The 22,179-nt window shown below is 37.6% G+C and overlaps 1 protein-coding gene and 1 pseudogene across 15 annotated transcripts in view; one reads left to right on the plus strand and one right to left on the minus strand.

Annotated features, from left to right (window-relative positions):
* Window positions 1–22,179, minus strand: part of TRIM37 (tripartite motif containing 37) — a 283,770-nt gene that overhangs the window by 179,653 nt on the left and 81,938 nt on the right. For 13 of the 14 annotated variants that reach the window (XM_082372003.1, XM_082372006.1, XM_082372005.1 and 10 more), the window contains 2 exons: window positions 20,675–20,869; window positions 13,429–13,737 (listed from right to left, as the gene is read on the minus strand). In XM_082372003.1, coding sequence (XP_082228129.1) covers window positions 13,429–13,737; window positions 20,675–20,869 — 504 coding nt within the window. The remainder of the gene's footprint in view (window positions 1–13,428; window positions 13,738–20,674; window positions 20,870–22,179) is intronic. The other variant, XM_082371998.1, reaches the window with a different exon arrangement.
* Window positions 115–2,490, plus strand: LOC309619346 (palmitoyl-protein thioesterase 1 pseudogene; annotated as a pseudogene). Its single transcript has 2 exons — window positions 115–176; window positions 219–2,490. The product of its transcript is annotated as a palmitoyl-protein thioesterase 1 pseudogene (transcript).

A 22,179-nucleotide genomic window follows, 5' to 3' on the forward strand; every position in this document is an offset into this window, starting at 1 on the left:
AAGAAGAATCATACCAGACATGAACTCTAGTCTCAGTTTAAACTAAGTATTAACAACAGAACAATAACCACCAAAACACCTGGAAACTGTAGAACATTATTGGATTAAAAAGAAATGAACGCTGAATTAGAAACAAGCCACAATTATAATACTTCAAGATGTTTGTGGCTAAAACAGTAATTAGAGGAAAATGTATAGCCTTAAAATGAATTAATTAGGGCTCTCGCTTTCCTGCCGGGGTCCTGCGCTTCCCTGGCGCTGGGGCATCTCGACCTGCCGGCTCCACTGCCCCTGGTGATCTGGCATGGGATGGGAGACAGCTGTTGTAATCCCTTAAGCACGGGCGCTATTAAACAAATGGTCGAGAAGAAAATACCTGGAATTTACGTCTTATCTTTACAGATTGGGAAGATCCTGGTACAGGATGTGGAGAACAGCTTTTTTTTGAATGTTAACTCCCAAGTAAAAATGGTGTGTCAGATTCTTGCTAAGGATCCTAAATTGCAGCAAGGCTACAATGCTATGGGATTCTCCCAGGGAGGCCAATTTCTGAGGGCAGTGGCTCAGAGATGCTCATCACCTCCTATGATCAATCCCATCTCAGTTGGGGGACAACGTCAAGGTGTTTTTGAACTCTCTCAGTGCCCAGGAGAGAGCTCTCACATCTGTGACTTGATCAGAAAAACACTGAATGCTGGAGCTTACAATAAAGCTTTACAAGAATGCCTGGTGCAAGCAGAATATTGGCACGACCCCATAAAGGAGGACATAGCAACCACAGCATCTTCTTGGCAGATATTAATCAGGAGAGAGGTGTCAATGAGTCCTACAAGAAAAACCTGATGGCCCTGAAGAAGTTTGTGGTGGTGAAATTCCTCAATGATTCCATTGTGGACCCCGTGGATTCTGAGTGGTTTGGATTTTACAGAAGTGGCCAAGCCAAGGAAACCATTCCCTTACAGGAGAGCACCCTGTACACACAGGACTGCCTGGGGCTAAAGGCAATGGACAACGCAGGACAGCTGGTGTTCCTGACTCTCGAAGGAGACCATCTTCAACTGTCTGAAGCATGGTTTTATGCCCACATCATACCCTTCCTTGAGTGAAACCCTTGTAGTTTGCACCAGAGCTCAGGGAACCCCTCACACTTCCAAACCAGTTCCCTCCATGCCCAAGCCTGAGCTCAGATCCAGCTAGCAACTAATCCTTCTCTCGTCACCATCTAACATGCCCTGCTTGGAAAGATCCAAGATTGGAATCTTATACTTTGCCTCATCCTATCAGCATATGGTGTTGAATGCAAGTTTAATTAGCTAATAACCATGGAGATTGTTTTACAACCCTTTGATGTGGTCAGACTGTTTTAGGAATTAGGAGTTTGCTGCAGGTCAGTGGCAGAACTGTGCCCAGGTCCAGAAGAGACTGAACAAACTAAACCAATGAGATAGAGTCTAAGGCAGATGCCTTTCTCAGGAAAATCTAGCCACATCTCAAACCAAGAGGCCAGTACCCAGGCCTGAGGTATTCACGTAAATGCTTTCTCAGTTGTGCTGGTGGAGATTTGACCAGTGCTTGGAAAAGTATTGCTTGGATGATATGTCCACATTATTTCTTGAGGCTGTCCTCCTCTCTTTGAGTGTGCTGCTTTCTGTGGTGTCTTAGCTATTATTAGACAAATTCCGGCAGCCCACCATCTTGCCTTGGTAGCACTTTTTTTTGTCTCCTCAGGTAGTGATGAATTAGTTGCTCTGTCACAAAAGGAGGGAAATAGCACCCAACAATTGCTTAAGGGAGGAAGTGTACGTATTGCTTAACTTAGACGGGGAGGGGGAGGTTTAAAGAAAAATGTAAAATGAAAAAGGAGAAGGTAGTTGGTTCTTTCCATTCCATCCTTGATGAACCTGTCCTTTCTAAATATGACTAGTGGTCTGGATTCTACAGTCACTCTATTGCTGGCATTAGCAAAGAATGGGAGGAAAAATGTAAAGAGATCAGGCTTTCTAACTTCCGTCTCAAAAATTTGAGATTACTGCGCACTTCAAACTGCTTCTGCTGTGTTCTGTGAAAAAAAAAGATTGTTTGCTCAAAAAGCTTAGGGAGTATTCCATATCCCTTTTCTCCTCTTGAAGATCAACCCACCTTAGAATATTAAGGACTCTGAGAATTCCTGTTACAGTACAGAACACTAATCTTAATCTATGGTTTCCCACACTATCTGAGCATGGACGTCTTAGCCCCCACTCCCTTATCCCATGAAAACCTAGCAACACTTTTTGGAAGACTGTTCTGCAGAATGCCAGTTTGTGGAAACGGTTAGCTATACTTGGGGGAAGCACTTTGTTACTGCTGCAAAGTTTACCCTCTGTGATTTTTCTTTCACCTCTCTCAAGACTTTTCAACTAAGAGGATGAAAGGTTAAGAAGTGGGGACGTGTGAAAATAATTTTATGAAGTTGTCTAAAATAAAGAGTAGTTTCTTAAAAAAAAAAAAGAATTAGAAAAAACTGAAACTAAATGGCCTAACATGCATAAACTCAAGGAGATGGAAAAATGATAAAAAGAAATAAAAAGAAAGCAGAAGCAATGCATTAAAAGGTAATAAACAGGTTCAACAAGGTAGTAGGATATAAGATCAACAATCAACTGACTTTTTATACACCAGCAAAGAACAATCCGAGAATGAAATTAAGAAAACAATTCCATTTACAATAGCATCAAATAGAATAAAATACTTAGGGAAAAATTTAACAAAGAAATGTTAAGACCTGTATATTTTTGAAAGAAAATAAAGAAAAAAGGAAAAATATTCTGTGGTCATTAACTGGAAGACTTAATATCGTTAACATGGCAATACTCCCAAACTTGATCTACAATACAGATTCAACACAATCCCTATAAAAATTCCAACTGTTTTTTTTTTTTTTTTTTGCAGAAATTGACAGGCTGATCCTAAAATTCACAGAAAAATGCAAAAGATCCAGAATACCCCAAAACACTCTTGTATGGAGGACTCACACTTATGATTTCACAACTTGCCATAAAACTATAGTATTCAAGATTGTGGTACTGGTGGAAAGACAGAAGTATAGACCAATGGAAGAGAACTGAGAGTCCAGAAATAAACTCTTACATTTATGGTCAATTAATTTTTGACAAGGAGGCCAAGATAATTCAATGGGCAAAGAAAAAGAAAAGATGAACAATAACAAGTGTTGACAAGGATATGGAGGAACTGGAACCCTATATACTGTTGAAGAATGTGAAATGGTGCAGCTGCTTTGGAAACAGTATGGCTGTGCCTCAAAAAGTTAAACAGTTCTCATATAATCCACCAATTCCACTCCTAAGCATATACTTAAATAAAAACATATGTCCCCACAAAAAACTGTACATGAATGTTCATAGCATCATTATTCATAATAGCCAAAAAGTGGGGAAAAAAATCCAAGTCTTCATCAACTGATGAGTAGATCAAACAAAAAGTGGTACCCACATACAATGAAGTATCATTCAGCCATAAAAAGGAATGAAATAATACATGCTACATTACAGATGGCCCTTGAACACATTATGCTAAGCCAGAGAAGCCAGATACAAAAGGCTTCGTATTGTGTGATTCCATTTATATGAAAAGTCCAGAAGCAAATCCATATAGACAAAATAGATTAGCAGTTACCAGGGGGATAGGGGGAAGGGGAAGATGGGGAATAACAGCTCATGGGTATGGAGTTTACAGGAAGAGTGAAAGCAGCTCTTTTGCCCCTTTCCTGTTTGCCCGTTTCTGTTCCCCTCTAACCTTAAAAGAACCTAATTATAGGAATGAGATCACTAGGCAATTTAACCCAACTCTTGACTTTTGCTCTCCTGAATGCACACCATGCCTTGTTGATTCTTTTCCTAGAAAAAAAGAAGAACGAAGAATTTAGCAGTTTAAAAAAATGACTAGCTTTCTACTCCCAACAGCCCCCCTAAGCAATCCTGCTTGGGATCACTTGGGCAAGATAACATCTGAAGGGAGAGTCAGCCAATGTGCACACAGGCTGGAGAATGATGCAGAACCCAACCTCCTGCCTCGATGATTCACTGAGGTTCCCCCCCAACCCCACACCCCATTTTTCCCCTTAAAAATTGTCATGGCTAAGCACGATCTTCGCAGTTGGCCTCTGGACACAAGTCTACTGTCCCCCCAGACTGTCGGCTTTTCTGACTAAAGCACCTTTCCCTTCTACTGACACTTGCCTCTCAAATTATTGGCTTTGCAGCAGCAAGCAGCCGAACCTAAGTTCGGTAACAAGAGGAGGGATGAAAATGTCCTAGACTTAGATAATGGTGACTGTCACACAATTTTGTAAATATACTAAAAACTGCTTAATTGTACATCTGGGGAAAAAAGGTGCTGTGAGAAAAAATTATGACCAATTTCTCCACTGCAAAGTATACATAAACTATTGGTTAAGGGAAAAAAATGAAGAAGAGATGCATTAACAGAAACAAAGGCAGAAATTAACATAATAAAAAGAAGACAGTAGATGAAATAAATCTAAGAACTAGGTCTTTGAAGACATGAATAAAATGGACAAGCCTCTAGCAAGTCAAATCAAGGGAAAAAATAAAACACAAATAAGCAATGATATAACTGAAAAAGTTAATATCCCATATGCAGAGGAAGTTTCTAAAATTTAAGGGAACAGAATAAATGACTTTATACCAATACATTTATCTAATAAAATTAATTTTCTAGTTAAATTAATTATGAAAACTGATTTAAGAAGCAGCAGAAATATGAGACCAATAAACACACAGAAATGAAAAAGGCTGTTAAAGTTTTATCCCTGAAAGAACCGCTAGATAGTTTTATGGATGAGTTTCATTACACTTTTAACGAGCAGATAACATGTTAAAATAATTTTACAGCATAGAAAAGGACAAAAGCTTCTGAATTTATTCTATGAGATTGGTATAAATTTGGAACTCAGATGTGTTAAGGATAGTATAATGAAACTATAGCTCAATTTTACTTATTGACTACATAGTCAAGAATCCTAAGTATTAGCTGGGACTTCCCTGGCAGTCCAGTGGTTAAGACTCCACACTTCCACTGCAGGGGGTGCAGGTTCAATCCCTGGTAGGCGGAACTAAGATCCCGTATGCCGTGCAGCCAAAAAAAAAAAAAAAAAAAAAAAAATCCTAAGTATTAGCAAACTAAAAACAGCCAGTACAGTTAACCCTTGAAAAATAGGGGATTAGAGGCGCCAACCCCCCACGCAGTCAAAAATCCAGGTATAACTTTTAGAGTCGGCCCTCCTTATCAGTGGTTCAGCATCCAAAGACTCAGCCAACTGCAGATTTATTGAAAAAAATGTGTGGATAGGAGGACCCACACAGTTCAAACCCATGTTGTTCAAGGGTCAATGGTATATTAAAAAACTACAAACCAAAACCAAGTAGAAAGACTCATTCTAGAATTTCAAGAATGGTCAGTATTAGATAAATAATATAATTCTCTGTGTTCACAAAGTAACAGGGCAAAATAATGATTATTTTGACTGACAATAAAAAAGCAGTTGATATAATTCTACACAACTTCTTGACTTAAAAAAACTCTTAGTAAGTAGTGTTGACTGAAAAAAATGCACACCCTAAAAGTTGCGAATTATGTTTTACTTGGCGGAGTTTCTGAGGACTTCAAGCCCGGGAGGCAGCCTCTCAGAATAGTTCTGAGAGACTGTTCCAAAGAGGCAACGGAGAAGCCAGGATATATATGGGTTTTTTCAACAAAGACCAGGTAGTTGGCACATCAAAAGATTACAGTTAGTTACAAAATATCAAAAAAACAAAAAATCCCACAGATATCTCAAGTTAATGAATTAGCACTTTTCTACATATGGGAAGATGCAAGAGTCTGGGCTCATTGAAATCATTCCTTTCTTTCTCATCCTGAATTCCCTCAGGACTCTTTCCCGTTCTGAATTTCCTCAGGCAGCTGCAACATCCTTTGTTTACTGATATGGCACGCAACATTTTTTCATTCACAGTAGGAAAAGAGGTAGTTTGGTGTAATGGTGAAAGCCACAGGCTTTAAGGTTCAAGTTCTTAGCTCTGCAATTACCACTGTGAAACTCTAGGACCCTTTAATGCCCTGTGCCTCAGTTTCCTTATCTGTAAATTGGGGATAAAAATAACTTGCCTCAGAGAACTCTGACACCAATAAGATAATGCTGAATTACTTCATTTACTACTTGTTAGGTAGGTAAATTCTAAATTAGCAAATTCTGGATCAAAAAAGATTTCAGGTTCCAAGGATCTGTTGTAACCAACGTCAATGGAAAATTCTTTCTTTGAGATTGCCTTGATTCTAGTATACTGTTTAATCTACTTGGCCCCTCTGTGTCATACTTGTTAAATTCTTTTACTAAATCTGGTCAGACATAACTGTAGCACTCCTTTACTTCCATAGCTGTTTCCAGGGATTGCCCTAGAGGAATTCCTACTTCTTGGCCTCTCAGCAGTTGCTGAATGAAATACAGTACAGCTCACCTTGTGACTGGAATGTGCTTACCTCAGCTGCCAATCACATGTCCTGTAACCACAGAAAGGACAGGAGTGACAGCATCTTAATACCAGTCACTATCAGTTTTCCTACATGTTTTGTTGCTCAGGATGCTGTTAATGCAAGCACAGCCTGCATGGCTATGTACAAGCCTGGAATATTGAAGTACTCAAACCATATTTCAGTAGTATATTCTATTTTCAGGAGCATTTAGTGGAGATTTAATCAAAAGAAAGTAATGACATTCAGGTTGTGCTTTAAGTATTGAGAGAACATTTGCTCTATAAATCTTTCCATTAGGTGACAGCCTTAAACTATACCATGATGGACTGGCCACTTCACGGTACCTGTGGCTTTTTCTATTACTTCATTCTTTTTCACCTCTAATTTTGTTTATTTGGCCTCTCTTTTTTTCTTAGTGAGTCTGGCTGAAGGTTTATCAATTTTGTTTATATTTTCAAAAAAACCAGCTCTTAGGTTCATTGATCTTTTCTATAGTGGTTTTTTTTTTTTTTTTGGTCTCTATTTATTTCTGCTCTGATCTTTATTATTTCCTTCCTTCTGTAAACTTTGGGCTTTTTCTAAGTCTATCAGATGGAAAGTTAGGTTGTTTATTTGAGATTTATCTTGTTTCTTGTGGTAGGCCTGTATCACTATAAACTTTCCTCTTAGAAGTGCTTTTGCTGTGTCCTATAGATTTTAGAACGTTGCATTTCTATTTTCATTCATCTCAAGGTATTTTTTGATTTCGTCTTTCATTTCTTTGTCGATTCACTCTTCTTAGTAAGATGTTGTTAGTCTCTACATGTCTGTGTTTTTTCCATTTTTCTTCCTGTAATTGATTTCTAGTTTCATACTGTTGTGGTTGGAAAAGTTGTTTAATATAAATAATTTCAATTTTCTAAATTTATTGAGACTTGTTTTGTGGCCCAACATGTTATTTATCCTGGAAAATTCCATGTGCACTTGAAAAGAATGTGTATTCTGCTGGGGTTTTTTGTTTGTTTATTCGATAGAATGTTCTACAGATATCTATTAAGACCATCTGGTGTAATGTGTCATTTAAGGCCACTGTTTCCTTATTAATATTCTGTTTGGTTGATCTGTCTACTGATGTAAGTGGTATATTCAAGTATCCTACTATTATTGTATTACTGTCAATTTCTCCCTTTATGTCTATTAATATTTGCTTTATATATTTAGTTGCTCCTATATTAAATGCACATATATTTATGAATGCTAAAAAAATAAAAATAAAAAAAATAACTTGCCTCTTTGAATTGTTGTTGGGATTAAGTGAGTTAATACATGTGACTCAGAATAGTTAGAATGATACCTGGTACATAATAAACACTTAGTAAATGTTAACCATTATAGTAAATGTTAACCATTATTGTTGTTAGGAATAGAAGGATATATTTTTCCACTTGACAAAAACTACCTTTTGAAACATATAGCAAAATTTGAACTTAATGAGATTAAAAACTAAAGGAATTCCCAAATAGAGTTGAAAACATTACAAAAATTCTATTATTGCTATTAGTTAACATTGTTCTGAGGTCCCAGCCCAGACAATGCAGTATGAAAAGTAAATAAGCAAGAAAGGAGTGGATAAACTATGACTATTTCCTGATGATATGACTGTCTACATAGAAAATTCAATATAATTGACTAAAAAACTTAACAATTTAAAAAGTTCACTAAGTGGGTTGAATACATATTAAAACCAATAGTCTTCCTATATGTCAGTAACTAATAATTAGAAAATATTATGGGGGGAAAAAGAGATCCCATCACAACAGCAACCTAAATTATAATATACCTAGAAATTAATAACAAGACACATGCAGAACTTATATGAAGAAAACTAAAACTCTGAAGAAGTATATGTCCATAACAGACGACTTGAATAAATGGAAACACCACATTCCTAAATTTGAAAGTTTTAGTACTGAAAAGATGTCAATTCCTCAAATTAAATGTTAATTAATGCATTAAATGTAACACAATTCCAGTCAAAATTAATTTCTGGAAGAGTAAACACGTAAGAGCCATCAAAGACGTTTTGAAAACAAAAATAAAATGAAGTCTACAATAGCCACGACATGGAAGCTACCTAAATGTCCATCAACAGAGGAATGGATAAAGAAGATGTGGTACATATATACAGTCAAATATTACTCAGCCATAAAAAAGAACAAAATAATGTCATTTGCAGCAACATGGACGGACCTAGAGATTCTCATGCTGAATGAAGTAAGTCAGACAGAGAAAGACAAATATCGTATGATGTCGCTCATATGTGGAATCTAAAAAATAGGCTACAAATGAACTTATCTACAAAACCGAAATAGAGTTACAGATGCAGAAAATAAACTTATGGTTACTGGCTAGTGGGGCTGGATAAATTGGAAGACTGGGATTGAGACATACACACTACTACATATAAAATAAATAACTAACAAGTACCTACTGTATAGTACAGGGAACTCTACTCAATACTCTGTAATGGCCTATATGGGAAAAGAATCTAAAAAAGAGTGGATTATATGTATTTGTATAACAGGTTCACTTTGCTGTACAGCAGAAACACAATATTGTAAATTACCCCAATAAAATTTTTTAAAAAAGAAGGCAAACATATCACAGTATTACAACTATAAAACTACAATGGTTAAAAAAGAGTGTGGGTCTGGTAGACAACACAACAAATATCTGGTTGAACAATATCAAATTGCTGTTTTTATATGTTAAAAAAAAGTCTCATGGGACTTCCCTGGTGGTCCAGTGGTTAAGAATCCGCCTTCCAATGCAGGGGACGCGGGTTCGATACCTGGTTGGGGAACTAGGATCCCACATGCTGAGGGGCAACTAAGCCCGCGTGCACAACTACAGAGCCCATGCACTCTGGAGCCCGCGTGCCACAACTATAGAGAAGCCCGCAACTAAGAGCCTGTGTGCTGCAACGAAAGATCCCGCACGCCGCAACTAAGACCCGACACAGCCAAAAATAAATAAATAAATATTAAAAAGAAAGAAAGAAAGAAGAAAGAAAATGGCTTCTTGGGAATTCCCTGGCAGTCCAGTGGTTAGGACTCTGTGCTTCCATTGCAGGGGGCACAGGTTCGATCCCTGGTCGGGGAACTAAAATCCTGCAAGCCGAGTGGTGTGGCCAGAAACAAACAAACAAAAAGTCTCATATTGGCAATTTCACCTGGTTCAACCTCTATGAATGAATTTAAAAACAGAACTATGTAAATACGGCAATTTGGTCTATAATATAAAGGATGAGTTCCATATTGTTGAACACAGTAGATTCTTCAAAAAACATGTTTCGTTTGGGTGGGTGGGTTGGGCAGGGGGTTGGATCACTGAACTTACCTCACACACCATCATGGAAAAAACAAATTATATATGGAATAATGACCTAAATGTAAAAAAGTTAAAAAACAAAAATAGAACCAAGAAAATAAGTGTTGTTTTTATAAACTTGGAGTTGAAAAGGCCTTCCAAATAAAAACATTAAATCCCCAAACCATGAATACTACTAATAGATCTTGAAATTTAAAAATTTAAAACTTCACATTTAGCAGAAAACAAAAACAAGTGACAACAGGGGAAGTATCTGCAGAAATATGTAACAAAAACTTTTTGCAAAAGTCCATCCAAAAAGCATTATTTCTTTTGGTTTTAAATTTTCATTTCCTTGACAACTAGATATGGTTGAGTATCTTTTCATACATTTACTGCCTTTTTGTAGTTCTACTTATGTTAACAACCTAATCATAACCTTTACTCATTTTTCTATTATATTGTCATCTTTATTTAAGAGAGTCCTATGTATCTGGCAATTATCCCCTTTCCTATTCATCTCTACTGTATTATTGCCATCACTACCAAGCATTAATATATCCCATTTTAATAAACACACATATGGAGAGCCCAGAAATAAATCCTCATATACATGGTCAACCCAAGTATCCATCAAAAGATGAATGGGTAAACAAATGAGTATATACACACACAGTGGAATATTATGCAGCCATAAAAAGGAAAAGAATACCAGCATTCCACAAGATATTCCTTGTGTCTGTTCAAGAAATATCTATTCTTGAACAGATATTTGCACTGAATGGTACGACATGGATGAACCCTGAGAAGCTTATGCTAAGTGAAATAAGCCAACCACAAAAGGGCAAATACTCTATGTTTTCACTTATATGAGGTACCCAGAGTAATCAAATTCATACAGACAGAAAGCCAAATGGTTGCTGCCAGGAGATGGGGGGAGGAAGAAGGGAGAGCTACCATTTAATAGGTATAGAGATTCAGTTTTGCAAGATAAAAAAAAGTTCTGTGGGTGGATGGTGGTGTTGCTGGCACAACAACGTGCATGTACTTAATGCCATTGATAGGTACACTTAAAAAGGTGAAGATGGTAAATTTTGTTTAACAAAATGTGGTAAAATTTACCATGATTTAAAAAAAAATTTTTTTTAATTAAACACAATTAGCATATGAACCAGCAATCCCACTCTAGGTATATACCCAAAAAAATTGAAAGCAGAGACTTGAACAGATATTTGCACACACGTGTTCATAGCTGCATTATTCATGACAGCCAAAAAGTGGAAACAACCCAAATGTCCATCAACAGATGAATGGATAAACATAATGTAGTATATACATACATACAAGGGAATATTACTTGGCCTGAAAAAGAAATGAATTTCTGACACTTGATACAATATGGATGAACCCTGAAGAAATTATGCTAAAGTGAAATAAGTCAGACACAAAAAGACAAATATTGTATGATTCCACTTATATGAGATATCTAGAATAGTCAAGTTTATAGAAACAGAAAGTATAATAGTAGTTACCAGAGGGTAGGGGAAAGGGGGAATGGCCAGTTACTGTTCGAAGGATATAGAATTTCAGTTTGGGATGATGAAAAAGTTCTGGAGGTGAATAGTGATGATGGTTGCACAACAGTGTGAATGTACTTAATGCCACTGAATTGTACAGTTAAAAATAGTTAAAATGGTAAATTTTATGTTATGTATATTTACCACCAAAAAAACCCAGGTAAGAAAAGCATATATGTTTAAGAAAATGAAAGAAAACAACACACAGATAACAAACTCTTTCCTGACTCCACAACCCCTCCAGGGACCACCCAATTTATTGTGACAGTTCTTGAAGGAGCTGCGCAGACATGCTCTGCTTTCTCACCTCATTCACTTCTGCTATACCCCTCCATGGAAATGGTTCTTAAAAGGGTCACCCGCCCTTCATTTTGACACCTCTCAATGATACAACCACTCCACTGTTTTGGAATGCATTTAAAATTTTTTTTGAGATTTCATTTCTTCTAGTTTTTCTCTGCCCTTAATGATTGCTCTTTTCAATTTCCTTTGCTGGCTTCCCCTTCATTACCAGGCCTTTAAATATTTAAGTGCCCAGAACCAAAATTTCTCCATTTAAATTCCCTTCATACTTGATCCCTGGCTTTAAACAACATCTGATACTGTTGACTTCCAACTGTTTATATCCAGCTTTAACCCCACATCCTTCAGACTTATGTAGCACTCAACTGCCTATGAGATATTTACTAGAGTATCTAGCAGACATCTCAAACCTAATATGTTTAAAAAAGAATTCCCGACTTCCTGCCCCTATGGCACAACAATCCCCACACCTGCTTCTTCCTTATTTGATTTGTGTCTCAATTAATGACACCACCCGTCACTACGTTGCTCAGACCAAACACTGAAACATCATTCTTAGTTTTTTTCTTTCCCTAAAACCTTTCTTACCAGGTTTGTGGGAAAGAACTGAGCCCTCCCAGTCTAAAATATCTATTGTATGTAACAGATTAACTTCTGTCCTATGTATCTAGAGTAGTACTAGTTATATACCATCCTTGGGAGAATTAAGAAAGGCTGGAAGACTATGAGCAAGTCCACCTACCCAGTGTAGGTTACTACCCAGTGTAGTAACTCCAGAATAAGTCACCGTATTTCACACAAGCTATTGTTACAGGCTGTTTACTGGTCTCACAACTCCCACTCTCAACCCTTTTCAGACCCTTCTCCACACAACAAAGAAAGTAATCTCTGTAAAAAGGTGTATCAGATCATAAACACCCCCCTGATTTTTATTCTCTAGAGACTTTCTCCTAAAATCAGAATAAAACTCAAACTCCTTATTGAGGTCTTATAAGACCCTACCTGATCTAGATCCTGCCTACCTCTCTGACTTATTTCCTGTCACTCTCACCTCTGCTTAGTTCACCATGTTCAGCCAAAATGGTCTTCCTTCGAGCCTTCAAACATGCAGAGCAAACCCCTTATATGGGACTTTGCATTTTCCATTCTGTTTACCATGAAGAATGCTTCCCCCAGATCTCTGCATGGCTGCCACCTTCTCAACCTTCAGATATCAGTTCAACTGTTGCCTCCTGAGAGACTTTCTGACTACCCTAACGAAAATAGCACACACCTCACTTGCTCTGCCCATCTCACTCCTCTGTTGTTTCCTTCACGTACTTTTTACCAACTGAAATTATCTTTACTTGTCTACACATTTTAATGTCCAATTCCTATCACATGAATACATGAATGCAAGATCCACGAGGTTAAGGATTTTCTCTTGTTTGTTGACCCATATAGAATAAGCAACCAAGAAATGTTAGCTCTATTACACAGTAGAAAATATACAGAGTCAGTTATGGATGGGAGAAAAGGCTGTTTGCATTTGTAGTCTTAATTCATTGTGAGGGAGATGTTTGAATATTATTATTCTGAAAATAACCTGTCCTCTAGCTTCCCAAATGACACATGGAGAAATAAAACTAATAGGATCTTTTTCACTTACAGTTTCGTATGTAACAACTGGCAACTGATGACTTTGCCAAGAGCTCCATTCCCAAATCCTGTAATCTGCTAGAGTTTTCGGTTCCACATGCAGCCAGAGCTGCCTGGTCAGCAGAAAGAAGGCTTGCTGGCATGTCTCCAGAAGCAGCATTGCTGCTTTTTATTTCTGGAAGTGTATTCTTTACATCAGTTTTCATACATCGAACTTCAGCTATTTGAGTTTTGAGTCTTTTTAGCATCTTTAAATCAGAGGGAACTCGCCACATTGCCTGCTGCTTTCTTTGGTCTTTATCTTTTCGAGAATATGATGCTTCAGAGAGAAAGTGACAAGTCATGTTAATACAGACTTTAACATTCATGAAACCATTCTATACTGTGACTATAAGCAAATTTGAGGTGTAAATAACTTAAGGTGCTTTAGGTGGTATCAACATAAAAGCATGCATTAAATTCCATTAATGAAAATAAAGATAGACACAAGTATCCTAACTCTATTCACACCTACAAAGTTAAAATCTGGGTCACATTATAATCACTCAAATCTGAATTATGTATTTACTTCTAAAAGTTTTAAAAGCTGCCCTACTGCCTGGGCTTTCTCCTTTATACTTTTCCACTTTTCTCAAATTTTCTATACTGAGCTTTTATTATGTTCACAATAAAAAAAACAAACAAAACAGAAAAAACATAAACCTAGAAGCCACTTAGTCTAATATGCTATACATAGTATATAAAAAAAAATATTCTACCTGAATTTAAAAAATTGATTTACTGAACTATCATCCAATGTAGATAAAGCTATTAAGTGCCATGGAATATCATAAAAAACTAGTTCCTTGTCACTGAGTCTTTGCGGCCACTAAACTAACAATGCTTTCTCTCTTCCAAGAGAAAGTAGTTAAAGTTGTTTTTAATTTCTTTTCGCCCACCCAAATATTAAGGAGAGGAATGAGCAAGGAAAACACACACTTTCTATGCAGGAAGAGCAAATGAGGTAGATGTTTTGGAAATAAAAGAACATTATGACTGACTCAAAGCAAAAAGAAACCAAGTTCCCTACCCAAAAAAATAACACCCCCCCCAACAAACAGGGGACCAACAGGTACCCTAAGTAGACAAAAGAACAATTCGGAATGAGAGCTGAACGTGCTTACACACTGTCACAATCTACTGCCACATAACAGGGCAAAGGTAGCATCGTAGTGTGTCCAACAGCTATCCCCCCACTTCTACCATGCGAAAAGAACCCAGATTGTGTTCAGGTATTAGGTGGGCAGCAGTGTGCTCTGGACAGTTAGGTCCATCCTTTGTTCAGCCCCAGAGGATATGAGTCTAGGACTGGTCTAAGCTCATTCCTCTTTGAGCATTTAGGGTGGGCACATGACTCAGAGTTTCAGCCAAAAGCTGGGGGGAGGGGAGGCAGAGATTTTCTATCCTGATAGGGAGATTTTATTATGTTGGGTGATACAGATAATAAGTAGAGGAGCTTGAATTCAAACGAAGGAGTCTACCTCCAAAGTCAGTGATCTTAATATTAATAACTTCGCTCTCCAGCATCACGGAATAAGTCTCTTTTCCATCCAGTCTTTTCTTTCCTGCTAGTGACACATTCTTGTGAATAAATGATGTATGAAGTTGTGGCAGTCATCTTATTGCCATGACAGAAGAGGCAAGAGAACTGCAGGAAGACCATCCCTTGCCCTGCCTTTAAATACCTGATGAACCTGGAATCACTTACCTCCAGACTTAATATGCATAATAAAGTGCCTTTATTATTTATTAGTTAAGCCACGATTAGCAGCATTTTGTTACTTGCAGTTGAAAGCAAGAATAAGAGAGAGGTTTTAGAAATCCAGGATTTGGTCGCAGATCTACCATTTAGTTGCTGTAACTTTCTTTAAGTCCTCCAACTTCTGAGTCCACTTATTTATTTGTAAAATGAAGACAATAATATACATGTAACAGGACTGTTGTGAAGCTCAGAAGATTCAATGTCTGTGAAAACACTCCGTAGCACATTCCCATTCAACCCATTGTCCACCAAGATGTCAGGGCAGTTTTCTAAAACCCAAATCAGGTATTACTTTCCCGCTTAGATTCACTGAGGAAAGCACCAGCATGGCACACAAGGCCCTACATTATCTGATTCCACCTTCACTCTCAGTGGCTTTATCTTCTGCCTCTATCCCAAACATATCCAATCTTTTGGAACTGTTTGCATCTCTAACATATCAGCCATGTTCTATCTCGCTTTCATCCTTTTCACATGTCCTCTCTCCTTTGCTCTGCTAACCCAAACTCATCAGGTATAATCTGAAATGTCTCCTTCTTCAGGCACCTAAACCACCAACTGCTCCCCTTCTTTCAAATCAATTCTCACCTAATTTTGTAGAGCACAGGGAGTCCACTTCTACTGCAGCACTTACACATTACAGTAAGGAAGACAAACATGTAGAATGTGAACAACTTAAGGGCTGAGATTACATCTTAGTGATCTTTATATTCCAGGCCGAGCAGCCTATGGCACAAAATACTCAAAACGTTTTGCTAAATAAAATCTTTGTGGCTCCCATCTCCCACCCCACATCTACCTGGACTTAAATATGAAAACCTGTATTGAACCACATGGTTCAGTTTATTATTACTAGAAACTGACAAGAATTTTTAAAAGTAGGAAGCCCAAATGGGAAAATACAAACCAGACTTAAACAAACCTCCATCATCTGAAAAATTAGTTAATAAACAATTACTGAGTTTGTTTCAAATGCTAAGTACTGTGCTAGGCAGGGGATATAACAGTGTACAAGACGAACACCCAGTCTTTGCCCTCACAAAGCTCTCAATCCACTTCAGTACTGTGTGGTTAAGTGCTAAGACAGGAGAGTGTAAGGTGCTGTGGAACTTCACCAAAGGAACCTGACAACTTAAGGATACTTACTGCACTGATGATGAGAAGCCTTCCTGAATTTGCCAAGTTATAAGGTTAATAGAACTGAGAGTCTCATCTATAACACTTCTTTCATATCATTCAGTTGTACCTTTCAAGAAAGACAATTCTCCACAGCTTCTCCTCCAGACTTCAGTATCTGTCAATGCTGTCATCCTTCTCCTGGTCACCTAAGCCACTTCAGAGTCCTCTTTACCACGTTACAATTAGTTGCCAAGTCCCATAAACTCTACCTTTACAAGCATAACTGTTTGCTATAAGTAAAATCTTAATTATACATTGCCTAGGTTAATCTGTTCCCTAGAGGTTAAGTAGGACTTTTATAATGTCAAAAGATTCTGAAGACCTTATCCCAGCTCCACATATTTTTAAGCATATAATGATTGAGAAAATACACAGAAATGTAGGAATTTGTCCTCTCATACTAGGAACCACAAATAAACTTCTACAACTGTACCCTGATTAGATTTTCATGTCTGATAGCTTTCTCAGCCCTGCAAGCTTTCTAAAATACAGTTTGAATCAAACTATTCCTAAACTGAAACAATGGCTCCCCACTGTCCACTATGAATACATTCCTCAGGCAAGCATGAAAGGCCTTCCACAGAATAGATCCAACTTGACTTTCCACTTCTATTTACCACTACATGTACCTTAAAATCTAGTTCGGCTACATTATCTGTTGTTCAAACCCTGATGCCCCTTATGATGTTCTTTTTATGGCACAGTGGTTAAGAACAAAAACCTGCAGTGAGTCTGATACGTGATAGGTGTTCACTCAATATGTGTTCAAAGAAACAAAAGGATAATAAAGGAAAACTATGAACAACTCTATGCCAACAAATTTGATAATTTAGATGTAATGGACCAATTCCTTGAAAGACAATCTGCCAAAACTCACACAAGAAGAAACAGACAATATGAATAGGCCTGCATCTATAAAAGAAATTTAATCAGTAACTGATACCTTTCCAAAACAGAAAGCATCTGGCCCCAGATTGGTCCACTGGTGAATTCTACCAAACATTTAAAGAAGAAATTATATAAATTCTCTACAATCTCTGCAAGAAGCAGAGGGAACACTTCCTTACTCAATCTATGAGGTCAGCATTACTCTAATACCAAAACCAGACAAAGACATTACAAGAAAACTACAGACCAGTATCTCTGATGAACACAGATGCCAAAAACCCTCATCAAAATATTAGCAAACTGAATTCAACAACATATTTAAAAAATCATACACCACAACCAAGTGGGATTTATCCCAGGTATGCAAGGCTGGTTCAACATTTGAAAATCAATTAATGTAATCCATCACATCATATCAACAGATGCAAAAAAAAGCATTTGACAAAATCCAACAACCATTCACGATAAAACCTCAGAATAAAGGGGAACTTCCTTAACTTGATAAAGAATATCTATGGAAAACCTACAGGGCTTCCCTGGTGGCGCAGTGGTTAAGAATCCGCCTGCCAATGCAGAGGACACGGGTCCGCTCTCTGGTCTGGGAAGATCCCACATGCTGCGGAGCAACTAAGCCCGTGTGCCACAACTGCTGAGCCTGCACTCTAGAGCCCACGAGCCACAACTACCGAGCCCTTGTGCCACAACTACTGAAGTCTGCGTGCTTAGAGGCCGTGCTCCGCCACAAGAGAAGCCACCGCACTGCAATGAAGAGTAGCGCCTGCTCATCATAATTACAGAAAGCCTGCGTGCAGCAATGAAGACCCAACGCAGCCAAAAATTAAAAATAAAATAAAATAAAATAAAATAAATTTATTAAAAAAAAGAAAACCTATAGCTAGTATCATACTTTACGGTGAGAAACTTGAAGCTTTCCCATCAAGATCAGGAACACCTTTTCACCACTCCTTTTTAATCTCTACCGGAAGTTCTAGCTAATACAGTATGACAAAAATAGGAAATGAAAGTATACAGATTGAGAAGGAAAGAATACGCAAAGAATCAAAAATGAACATCGAAATCCAAGCAATCTTTTTAATAAAAAGAAAGCTGGACCTTTTTCTAACATTAGCCTTTAAATATCCTCTCACAGAAAGGTTATTTTCATTTGGCTTCCATGACTCTGTTCTCTCTCCTTTCCAAAGCCTCTTCATCTGACTCACCTTCCACACACTCAATAAAAATAGACGTTCACCATGATTATGTTCCTAGCCCTTTTCTTTGAAAAACTTTCTTGAAACTCACCCCTTTGCAATTTTACTCCCTTAGTTTTAATTAGTCAGTATCACTTCTAGGCAAATAACTGCCTGTATTCCAGTTCTTAATTTTTAGCTGTCTACTGGGCATCTCTACTGTGATATCCCACTGGGATGTCAAACTCAAGATGTTTAAATCCAAGCCTTGCTCTTTCTACTATTTCCCCCATATTCCTTGTCATCAGCATTTTAATCACCTGGATGTGAAACTCAAGTCATGTCATTTATATTATTAATTTTAACAGAAAGCTAAACTTTCAGAGAACCAAGGTCTTACTCTGTTTATGGAGTCTGCATTCTTTTTTTTCCGACGACATTGAATATTTTTCAAAAACATGATTTTACCTGCCTATAAAATATGCTATTCCATGGCAAAACTGTAATTTTTCAACCATAACTGTATTGTTGGATATTTTCAACAACTCTGATTATTTTCTCTTTGGAATATATTCCTAGAAGTGAAGTTACAGGATTAAAGGATAGAGGTATTTTACACCTACTAAAAAATTTTCCTTCAAAATGGTTAAACCAATGTATACATCTACCTACAGAAACAGAACTTGTCTGTTTCACTAGGTCTTTGCAAACAACACTGGTTATAATTTAAGCAAAACCTCTGCCAATGTGATTTTTTTTTTTAAGGGTATTTCTTTGTTGATCACAAGAACTATGCGTAATTTTTATTTTCTTCTTTACAGTTTTCTATATTTTAAAAGTTTTCTAAAACAAAAATGCCTCAGAAAAAAAATGTAAAATTATATACAATGTGGTAAGTACTACAAGAGTACAGGCATAATACAAAATGTACTCGGACCATAGATAAAACGCAACTGTTTCATAACCTGATTGGAGACAGTCAGATTGAGGACCCAGGCTTCCAGGAAGTATACCTTAGGAAAAAAGAGGCCTAAATAATCCAAGCTCTGATCTATCCCCCACTAGAGCAGCTCTATTTCTCTGTTTTCTACACTGCCTTAAACTCTACTTGAAAAATGAGTTCTGCTGCTTTAAAGAAGCATCAAAATCACTGTTGTAAATCACTGATTTAATCTGTATAGTAACTGTTGTTTAGGAAAGTAGAAAATGTTCAGTAGGGACTTCCCTGGTGGCACAGTGGTTAAGAATCCGCCTGCCAATGCAGGGGACATGGGTTCGATCCCTGGTCCGGGAAGCATCCACATTCTGCGGAGCAACTAAGCCCGTGCACCACAACTACTGAGCCTGCGCTCTAGAGCCCGCGAGACCTAGCTACTGAGCCCACGTGCCACAACTACTGAAGTCTGTGCTCCTAGAGCCCGTACTCCACAACAAAGCGAAGCCACTGCAATGAGAAGCCCGTGCACTGCAACGAAGAATAGGCCCTGCTTGCTGCAACTAGAGAAAGCCCGCACACAGCAACAAAGACTCAACACAGCCAAAATATAAATATTCCTTTAAAAAAAAAAAAGAAAGAAAAATGTTCAGTATATTTTAGGAAGCTTTCCAACAAAAACGGTTTTTAAAATGTGTCATTTTAAAGTAAATGCCTATGTCTAAAAGTTTCAGAAAGTCCAGGGTTGACTATACATCTAAATTGTGTATGTGTATACATTGTATTACAGTAACACAAATGTAACTCCTCTTTAACAAATAATTTTTCAAAAAAAATACTGCTAATTGGTATACATTTTTAGGCTATTAAACATCAAAACATGAGTAAACCTTCTTTTTCTATTTTTAACTTAGACACAGTTCCAATAAGAAGTTAGCGTATTCATGAAGCCTGCAAAACTTGAAGTCCATTCAGAAAGAGGACAACTGTACTTCGTATGGATCAAACTGTCAATCAGTCACAATCTAAAAGGCAAATCATATAAAAACCTTCTTACAGGCATTTTGACATTATTTTTGCACAAAACACCTTTGAACAATAACAACAAAAAATTGATTTGATTGACATATTTTTATAACATGCAATGAAAAATCAATTTGCTACAGAAACATATCATGTTCCAACACTTAAGATACTTGGGTTCAAATTTAAGAGTTCTTTTGGAGAAGCACAGAAAAATGGGAAATTATTGTTAATATTTTACCTGTGGGCTGCAAAAGTGAAGCAGGTGGGCGAGGCTGTAAGCCCCACAAATTTTCCATACTGCTCCGGTCCTTAAGGTCCAACAAATGTATTAATATTAAAGGATCAATGTCTAATAAACTACTGGTAGCAGCAGAGCATAAATGTGCTCTTCTTGACATTCTGCTACTGGCACCCATATAGCCATGGTTACTACCTGCAAAAGAAGGAGATGTAGAAAATGAAAGCTATATAATTGGACAAATTTAATAAGAAAGAAAGAAAGAAAAAGTAAACTGGCTGATGTTGTTTGAATACTTGTCTATGGACCTCTTAGGAGTTGGTGTTCATGGTAAGAAGCACAGAGGAGAAACCGTATTGCCCAGAGAGGTGTACAAAGAACAGTGACTGACTACTGGCCTCATTACTACTCAAAATTCAGGTGTAATCCTCAACCCCATCCTGAACCCTAGAAATAAAAAGGTGATAATGTGTACAGTATATATGGTTAGGGGTATGAGGGTAAGGAAAAGGAGAATATATCGCATAGCCCAGCGGTCTTGGATAAAAGTCAAGCTCCCTGGTATAACAGATCCCAAGGAACTAGACACCAAAACAGCAGAAGCCTTCTCCGGTCTCTGGACAGCAAAATGCTCAGGTCATGACGGTTTGGCAGACATTTTTTCTAGTTTGATTAAATACTGAAGTACAATTGGAACATTTCAGACTTACCTTGTTAATGACTGATGCGTAATATAGACATCTGAAAATAATGTCATCTCTGTATTACCTGTATTGAACTAATAAGCTCCTTAAGCCAAGGAAACCATCTGACTTCTCTCCAGCGCCTAGTACAACGCCTAACAAGTATTAGGTATGGAAATGTTGGTTAAAACTGACCTCCTTAAATAAAGCTATTTAAATATATTTTAAAGAAACACAACATTAAATAATGTTACATGCAGCAAAGTCTTAAAGTAGATAATATAAAAATAGCATGAAATAATCAGGTTCTGACTATTCATGAGTGTTTCCAAAGAGCTCTGGGGGGGAAAAAAAAAGAAAAACTTAGGAGAGAAGTTTAGTTATTCAGAAGCTTCAGGCCAGTTATTTACTTATATGTTTTTCATCTATGTTCACATTCTTATGGCCTTACCTTCTCCTACTTCTTCATCCTCTTACTTTTTTTAAAATTTATTTATTTTATTTATTTATTTTTGGCTGCATTGGGTCCTCGTTGCCGCGTGTGGGCTTTCTCTACTTGTGGTGAGCGGGGGCTTCTCTTCGTGGCAGTGCGCGGACTTCTCATTGCAGTGCCTTCTCCTGTGGCGGAGCACGGGCTCTGGGCACACGGGCTTCAGTAGTTGTGGCTCGTGGGCTCTAGAGCGCAGGCTCAGTAGTTGTGGCACACGGGCTTAGTTGCTCCGCGGCATGTGGGATCTTCCTGGACCAGGGCTCAAACCCGTGTCCCCTGCACTGGCAGGCGGATTCTTAACCACTGCGCCACCAGGGAAGTCCCCATCCTCT

Source organism: Balaenoptera borealis, assembly GCF_965194805.1.
Source record: "Balaenoptera borealis genome assembly, chromosome: 20".
NCBI lineage: Eukaryota > Metazoa > Chordata > Mammalia > Artiodactyla > Balaenopteridae > Balaenoptera > Balaenoptera borealis.